The 9,259-nt window shown below is 41.0% G+C and overlaps 1 protein-coding gene across 1 annotated transcript in view; it reads left to right on the forward strand.

Annotated features, from left to right (window-relative positions):
• Positions 1–8,938, forward strand: part of LOC115356862 (AT-rich interactive domain-containing protein 3B) — a 55,893-nt gene extending 46,955 nt beyond the window's left edge. The window contains exons 5-9 of the mRNA XM_030048149.1: positions 404–587; positions 1,747–2,009; positions 4,913–5,194; positions 7,385–7,477; positions 8,313–8,938. Of these exons, the coding sequence (XP_029904009.1) occupies positions 404–587; positions 1,747–2,009; positions 4,913–5,194; positions 7,385–7,477; positions 8,313–8,506 (1,016 nt within the window). The 3' untranslated portion in view covers positions 8,507–8,938. The remainder of the gene's footprint in view (positions 1–403; positions 588–1,746; positions 2,010–4,912; positions 5,195–7,384; positions 7,478–8,312) is intronic.
• The last annotated feature ends 321 nt before the right edge of the window (positions 8,939–9,259 follow it).

Raw genomic sequence — 9,259 nt, forward strand, 5'->3', positions numbered from 1 at the left:
AATGACATTGAATTCTTCAGCATTGCATTTGGTGGTTGAATGTACATGCATTTAGATTTTATGATTTATTCAACATAATTTCTTCCATAGCAGCTCTGAATGTGTTTTCTGGGTTAGTTGTTTGTATGTCTGCACAAATGCACCTGAGAGAAATGGGTCATAGTTAAAAGGGTCGAGGATTAGGGGTTCCATTCCCACTGTGTAACCACATGTTAAAAATATATGCACTTGTGATACAGAGAGCCAGTGTGGTTAAAATCATCCACCTAATGGGATATATCTTTTTATATTTTAATTTTAATTCTTGTGCATTTATTGTACTTGACAAATAAAGTGATTCTGATTTGGACCTGAGGCTGTATTTCGATTTAACTTGTGATTCTCGTGTCTCTGTCCTGCCTAGGAACCCCAGTCAATCGCATCCCCATCATGGCCAAGCAGGTTCTGGATCTGTACATGCTCTACAAGCTGGTGACAGAGAAGGGAGGCCTGGTGGAGGTCATCAACAAGAAGATCTGGAGAGAAATCACCAAGGGACTCAACTTGCCCACCTCCATCACCAGTGCTGCTTTCACCCTGCGCACACAGTAAGTCTGGGTCTTGGCATGTGCCTCCGATGAAGGCTTACAGACTGTCAAAAAGGGCCAAACAACCAGCAAAATTCAATTTAGCCTCCACAATAACTGTAACTATGACACTGGCTGCCATATGTAATGTTAATCTTCTAAATACTGATCAAATTTAGTGGAACCAACATTTTAAGTGAATATATATGTCTATATATGTGAGTGTGTGTGAGTGTATGGTAACAAGCACAACCCTCAGGCTATGTTGGTATGAGAAAGAGACTGTGTTGGTATGAGCGTGAATGTCAATATGAGCCCGTGCCTGTGTGTTTACACATGTGCGAGTTTGTTTCCCCCACCAGGCCACCTCCTCTGCTCACATTCAGTCGCTGCATCCATTACATCACACATAGAGCCCATTGATTCTCATAGATTTATTGATGTGATTTGGGCCAGAGTTCACAATGACTAAGGTGGGCTTTGACTGACAGCTGTGCTCTGAGCCTGGACTATCTCTCTCTCTCTCTGTGCCTCAATGGAAACTCCTGTGCAGATCTGTAACACCTCTCTATCCCATCCGCCAGTGGAGTGCCCTAATGAACCTTTATGTATTTTTAATGTCGGACGGCTTTTGTGCAGCATCGCTCCATCGGCTCTATCTAATGGACGCAGCTTTTAGCTCCTTATTGATCCTCAGGGCTGCTTTCTGCCATTATGCACTCCATCATCATATGTTTTTATGGGATGGAAAACATACCAGAGCTGCAAGTATGTGCTATTGTGCATTTTTGCAGAGCTGCGGTGACATCACCCATGTATGTTCAGTATGCAGACCAGTTTTTGCACAATCCACATCTTTTTCCATTATTGTTGGAATGAAGCTGGTTATAGTCAATATGTGTGGTCCCCAGTCCTCCAGCATTCATCAGGTCAGTTTCATTTATGAATAGGTTGAGCAGGTTCTGCTAAAAAAAAATGTGAAAGCATTGTTCAACACCTCTTCATGACTGAACTGGAATGGGTGAAATCAACAAGTGAAGTGAAGCTATCAGCCGGATTGACTTCATTATTCTAGTTCAGAGGATCGGTAGGTTTTGGTAATGCTTTATAAACCTGAGGTCATTGTGCCTGTGGTGATTCGATGTATTGCTGACTTTTATGTGTGTTTTGTCCTCTTTAGGTACATGAAGTACCTGTATCCATACGAGTGCGAGAGGAAAGGCCTGAGCTCCCCGGGTGAGCTTCAGGCAGCCATCGACAGTAACCGGCGCGAGGGTCGTCGTCCGAGCTACAGCAGCAGTCTCTTCCGCTTCTCCCCCTCCCCCAGCACAGCTCCGCACATCCTCTCGCCTCCCAAGATGCACCTGTCGGCTCTGGGGGCCGGGACCTCGGGGGCCCTCAATGGCCTGCAGGCCTCGCCAGGACCCTCCCTTAAGAAAGGCAAGCACCCGAAAGCTTGAAGTTGTGTTTACGCAGTGTAAATTTCGTCAGTTACAATGATGACGAAAAATTTGTTTGTTGTTTGTTTGTTTGTTTGTTTTTGACCTTTTTTCCACGATGAAGACAAGGTGAGAGAATTAAAAATAGATCGCAGATAATGACAACTTTGACGACATGTATGTTTGGATTTCATTGACGAGATGAGAAGGGATGAAAATGATATTAGTCGACAGTCAGACGTTCTTGTGCGTGTCTCAAAATATAACCTTGCAATGTGCCGTCCTGTCATTGGTTGAAGTTTAGTGGGCATCCAATCAAGCTCACAGGCTCGGTCAAAAAAAAAAAAATGAATAGATCTATAGACACACTTTACTTATAATGCTGCAGAAAATAATGTTTTGAATGTTTTGTTTCTTCAACATTCAGTGCAGGGTCATATTCCCCTACTCTTCACACTGTACCATTAAATGCTTGTAGTTCAGAGTAAAGTGCATCTAAAATCATCTGTGTGCTTGATGAAAAGTTACTGTGTTGTTTCATTTTGAAAGCCACATATGCATTTGACTAAAATGAGAATAAATCTCCAATTTTGTTGACTAAAATTGGACTAAAACTAACAATAATTAATTCAGATGACTAAAACGTGACTAAAACTAATATGCATTTTAGCCAAAAGACTAAGACTAAATCAAAATCAGCTGCCAGAATAAACACTGTGTGTACGTGAAGTCAGGGTGTGAAAAAAAAAAAACAGCATGTAATACTCTCCATGCCCTTAGTAATTAAAGGTTAAAAAGAATTTGTTGATTCACGTATACAGGAATATTTGTTTGCCTTACCTGTGGCCAAACAGGTTTTCCTGTTTGAGACAGTAAATAATGTACAAACAATTAGTCACTACCTTGAGATACCCTGCAAGCAGAAATGTAATGTAAATAAAACAGTGGGTTAAACTATGGTGTCCAGTCAGTAAACAACATAAATAAACAGGCACCATTACAGACAAAAATTATTTATATTTTCACTATAACTTACATCATTTTGAAGCCACTTACTATATATATGTATACTCTTATGCTGATTTTCCTATCTCAAAGGTTTATGTCATCCTAGAAAAAAAGTGGGCAAATTAAATGGTGGCAAACAGTGTTAAGGTGGTTTTGCTCTCTCCTACATCTCTGCCTGCAAATACACAGGCAGGGCTCAAATGTAAATGTGTGTGATTGTATGAATGTTCTGGAAAAAGAACGCATGAAAAGAAAACATTCCCTGGATGACGGAAGGTTAAATAAAACTTGGTAAATGTTCATTAGTAAGTAGCTTCTGTATAACTGCTGGGACTGAACCAGAGTTTTCTGGTTACAGTTACATTCGTGCTGTAGGAAGGAGCGCTGCGGTCATTAAAGCACCGATAGAGAAATAGTGACCTCTGTTGCAGTTTAGAGAAACTACAGCTAGTCACACTGAGATAAAACACATGCAAGGAACTTTCCTTCCCGCACCAGACAACTGATAATAAGATTAAAAAGAATAAGAAGATTTTGATGAGCTATAGAGGCTTTCTAGAGATTGTGTTTGATTATTTTAGGCTGTTATAATAGGGTTTATGTACACCATAAATTATCCTATCCCTGACTTTGTCATCAGAGCATCCTGTACTCTGTTTTTTGTCAGTGTGTGTGCAGGCATGCATGTGTATTTGTATGAGAAACCACGTGTGGCTGTCTGAGTGGGAGTTGTTTGAGTGTGTGTGTATGTATGATGATGTGAGTGTGTCAATACATGTGAGTGTTACATGCCCTCCACCAGCCACCATGCTTGCCTGCATTGCTATATATTTCTCCATCTGTGTGTGTGCGTCTGTGTTAATATGTTTGTTTGTATGACTGTGTGTGTGTGTGTGTGTGTGTGTGTGTGTGTGTGTGTGTGTGTGCGTGCATGCGTGTGTGCGTGTGCACATGCACCCCTGCATATGCATGTAGGCCATCCAGGTGTTTTGGAGTTCAGGTTTGAGCCATGTGAACTAATCTGGCCCCAGGCTGCTGAGTGCCCTCACCTTTACTACTGATTAATAACATGGTTCCCACGCCGTTTATGGCCACTTGAAAGTCATCAGGCCACATCAGTGGGTTGCCCGTTGATAACCGTCATTACCTGGCTCTCTTATCTGATGTCGCCCTGACTCGAGCTGGAATGCAACTCTGCTGTTGACCCCGATGGTAGCCGTGTATTTACTTCTGAAATGCTCCGTCTTTTTAGCCGCTTGATGAGGTCATGCAGGGTGGTCATGACTTGGCTATCTCGATGACTGCTCGGTGTTTATTTTCCAAAGTTATTTAAATCAGCTGAGGTCCAGTAACCAGCAGGGGACCATGAGGGAGTTCCATCAAGTGCTCAGCAAAACAAATAGTTTAATTTAACTACTATTTATCTACTATTTAATTTACTAACCTTAACAACTGATGAGCCTGATATGTCATTTGGTGATGCACAACATGGAAATGTTTGAGAGGTTTGAGGTGGTGCGCTGCTCTCCATGTGCAAAGATTTACGCAGTTATTCCGATTGATTGAGATGAGAAAAAATACTGCATAGACATCCTCCACTATGTATGTCATGTCAGAATTAAAAACAACTTTTCTCCTTCTCTGCATCATCGTTCCATTTCTACCTGCCTCTAAATGAGACAAAAATGTAATAAAAACTGTACAGTTAATAAACTGATAATGTAGTAATAGTTTTAGACTAAACATTCCTAAATCTTGACTTCCACAGATCTGAGGATGTTCTCACATTACTCGGCTTATCACTTAATTGGTTTATCACACTTTGAACTAAAAAAGATGGAGGTTAGATTACATATTCACCAATTATTCCATTCAGAAGGGCTATAACCCTCCAACTCTCTCCTCCAGATGACCTGACCCCCTCTATCTTGGCGGCAAGGCCCTCCATGGCGTTAGCTCTGGGTCAGCAGCAGGTTGCTGGCCTTGCAAGAGCCGCCACTCTGGAGCAGCTGAGGGAAAAGCTGGAGACCGGTGGAGGCGAGGGACCAGAGAGGAAGATGGCCCGCCTGGCAGAAGAGCAACAGCGCCTGATGCAGCAGGCTTTCCAGCACAACCTGCTGGCCATGGCTTCCCAAGTGCCCATGAACCTGCGTCTGGGGGCCCCCTCCATCCCCACCAGAGGTCAGCGGTGACACACACATTACACAGGCTACTTTTTGTACTCTTGTCACACTGATGAAAATGTTGCAAAAAATAGTGAAAATTGGGTCTTTTCACCAAGTTGCATCTTTCAGAGCTTGAGTGGTATTAAAAGTTTTTCCCTAATGTTGGCCATTTCAGCAAAATGTTCATTTGTTAGTATTCCAGTGTACTAATTTATTGTAATTAGCAAATTTGTAATTTGTGATATTGGGCTATACAAAAAACAATTGACTTGACTTGACCAGAAACCCAGCTGTACAGGTGTGAGGGGGGCTGTAGCTCTCCATTATGTAATAACTGAGAGATAATACAATAATTTGTCAAAATGTAACAAAAAATCTCTGTAATAGTAATAAGCAATTATTAATTTTAGACTGATTTCATATTTTTTCCTGACACTTATTACAGTGTAAGAGGTCTAATTTTATTTGAGCTGAACATGTTATTAGGGTGCCCTCTAATTTATTACACTGCAAGATTATTACATTTTCAACCCATTTAGATGGACATGTTATCACAGATTTAAGCAGAGATTACATTATGCAATGTTTTTTACATTGTCAGTTGCTATACCTAGCTCAAACATGCCTCTGGTATTCATACTATGCATCTAATGCGGCAGGATTATATTTACACCTGCCATTTAATGTAAAAGCAACATTTGTTGACATTTTGGATTACCTTTGATGGCACAAAATATATTGACAGTCTATTTCAATAGCTAGTAAAAACCCAGGTCATGAAAATGTGGGATAGTCATACTTGAAAAATAGAGGATATGAAAGCCAAGTTGAGAATTTGTGTCGCGTTAGCAGAAAGAGAAGTAAACCTATGTTTTCTGATTGTGACTCAGTATGATAGGAAATTGTTGCCACATTATTTCTGTTAACAGGGCTGCCGGGAGGCTGACTCTGAAACCAGCAGCATATTTACAGATGTTGTATGGGAAAGTGGTACTGAAGAACTCTGTGGTTTTGACTGCTTCTTTGTTTTAGGATGCTAACCATTTCCCATACAACCCTGGTACATTATCTGACAAACTTTACTGTAATCGTTCCTCAACAGCTAGTCGACTAAATCCTTTAAGTGACTCATGTCATATTTGCTGATTTGCATAAAAATCATTCCCATGCATGGAAATCTAACCACACGTTTATCTGACCACACATTTCTGTCAGTTTTACCAGGATATCATGGATGATGACATAATTGTGCTGTGTTTCTCCTGCTTTTTATCTAGTAACTAAGTTTACTTGAATGATTATTGCTTAACTACTGTAAATAATGTCTTTCAGGATGTTGATGCATACTTTTTGGAATCCAAACAGTAACATTTGGCCTTGGCTGCAGCACAGGCTAATAGGTTCATCACAGCAAAAAGCTTTTACAGTTGTATAGACGAGTGTGTACCCACCATTCATATTTATAACTGAAGTTGGACTTGGATGAAATTTTTTTTTAATTCAGTCCAGCTATTGGACACAGATATATTTTGCTTCATTGCAATAGTGCAAATGTAAAGTAAATCCATAAATCCATTTTTTAAATCTTTAAAAAGCATCCAAATGCTGTGAGAGCTTACAGTATTACAAATTCAGTATTACAGTACAAGGTGTCGGTGCAAGTGTCTTTAACAGATTGAAATCCACATACACCCTCTCGCTTCTCCTTTGGTTGACTGTGCCACCCTCATTTTCAGACCGTACAAAACAGCTAGATCACTTTCCTGATGCTAAGTTTGAGCATTAGCAGTATAGCTTCATGAAGGTGAGATAAGATTATTAAAACCCTAAACTCGAAATAAACAGATACAAACAAGTAAAACATGAATAATAAAGAGGGTGAAGATGATAAACGACTTTATATAAATAGCAGCTTTTCAAAAAAGCACTTCCCAAAGAAATCGTCAAAGCTTGACAAGAAAGTACACATATTAGTCCATAAAGTGGACATAAATACATCGGCACTAAGAACAAGGAGTTTCTGCACGAAAGCACTTTCAGAAAAACAGGAAGGGACAAAATAAATCATCAAGTTGGCAGAAATACAGCTGTGTTGAATAACACAATCTATATGGCAGCAGGAAACTGCGTGGTGCAAGCTGGTAACCCATTACTGATAGTCAGGTATCAGCGTAGCTCACACTTCCTCCTCTCGCTCTCTCTCCAGATGAGAAGCCGCAGGACATGTCTCTGAGCATCTCGACCAATGGAAATGCCAGCATCACCGTATCAGTGGAGGTCAACGGCACAATCTACTCAGGTGTGTGGAAGCAATGAGGGATGATGATGATCCCTGCATCCTGCATGTCAGTGGAGGTTGTCACTTTGGTTGTCACTTTGAATCATGGATGTGATTCTTCATGATTAGTCAGGAATTCCTGCTTTTCCAACATAAACATATGACCCACGTGAATCATGCAGATCTATAAAAAAATGACAGGGGATGATGCCCCAAGTCGATGGTAGCATGGATAATTTGAGGATGTCTGATTTATAAGCTCTTTTTGGGGGTCGAAAAATGATTAAAACATATGTTAAAGAAAACAAAAATTTTAATATGCAAAAATATCTTTAATATTTTTCATGTTACTCTTCTATTTTCTTGTGAAATACTGAGCAGTTTTAAAACATGACGCCTCCTCTGATAATTACGCAAATGAAACAACCTGAACGGGTGATCATTCTTCAGGTGTACTGTTCACCACTGCGTTTGTAACCTGTGGCAGGAGGTCGAGACAAGGTGTTGGTTTGGTTTAAGGGGTCACAAGCTGAAAATATTGAGAACCACTACTGTAGTACATTTCAGGAAAAGACATTAAGTGTTAGTGTTTGTGTGTCTGGACTGCAGATTCCACCCTGTGTACTTTCCTGTTTGTCATTTTCCAGTCACATGCCTGTTTAAGTTTGGCCAGGATAAGGCTGTAATTCAGAGATTTTATGAGATTTGGGATTTTATGACTGAATTTTCTTGATTGTATTTCCCTCTGGTTCAAAACTGAGCAGTTGCCCAATTTTAAAATGCATCATTAACCTTATTACAATAAAGTCACTGTGATGATACTGATGTCAGAGTATCTCTGTCCCATCTCCTTTAGGAACTCTGTTTGCCCAGAAGTCCGGAGGAGCCCCAGGGCCCGCTGTGTCAGCTGCTGCTGCCTCAGCGTCCCCTGCTGGGACCAGCACCAGCTTCAGCTTCTCTGTACCCCCGGCCCAGCCCGTAAGCCCCACCTCCTCTTCCTCCTCCAAGGGGTCCGGCTCGGCCGAGCCAGCCACCAGTGGGTCACCCTAACTCAGGCTGCCCCCCGTACCTGTTCCCCAGGCCTCTCCTCCACCTGGAGGCCCAGCATGAATATACAGTACAATGAGAAACGAATAAGAATAACAAACTGTTGCACAACAAATACCTCATCGACCCTGTCAACCCCTTGGCTGTCCAATCATGAACACAGAGCCCGAGAATATTCTATGGCAACGTGTGCCCACACGCACATCTATGCATTTTAATCAAGACATGAATACATACACATGCCATTCTACAAACGCACACACACACACATACACGTGCACATACACACACAAATGACACATTAATCCTAACAAACATGCTAAACACAATCAGCTCAGCCAAAACCCACTGACAGGTGTAGTCACAAATGAACTTGAAAAGTTTTATTTTAGGACATTTTGTTTGTTGCCATTTTGTTGTCTCTTTGATTTTGTGTTTTAGAATGACTTTTTTTTTTTTTTTTTTAGTTTTTCTCTTTTTACATACCTCAAATCAAGTAACCTGCAGTGGTGTCCTTACCTCAGGAGCTGTAGTATATTTAACCTGAATCAACTTTATTTTTTTATTCTTTTTGACCTTGTTGCAATCAGGGGAAGTCAGGTAACTCTCATTAGTGGAACCTCATGTACAGACACCCCTCTTCACAGAAATACACCCCCAGCTACCGACTGCTCAGGTTTCTATGGCATGCTGTAGCTTTGTTCTCAGCTACATCGCCCAGCGTTTAAAGTGGCAATGGATTAGATGCTGTAGATC

The sequence above is a fragment of the Myripristis murdjan genome, chromosome 3, assembly GCF_902150065.1.
Source record: "Myripristis murdjan chromosome 3, fMyrMur1.1, whole genome shotgun sequence".
NCBI lineage: Eukaryota > Metazoa > Chordata > Actinopteri > Holocentriformes > Holocentridae > Myripristis > Myripristis murdjan.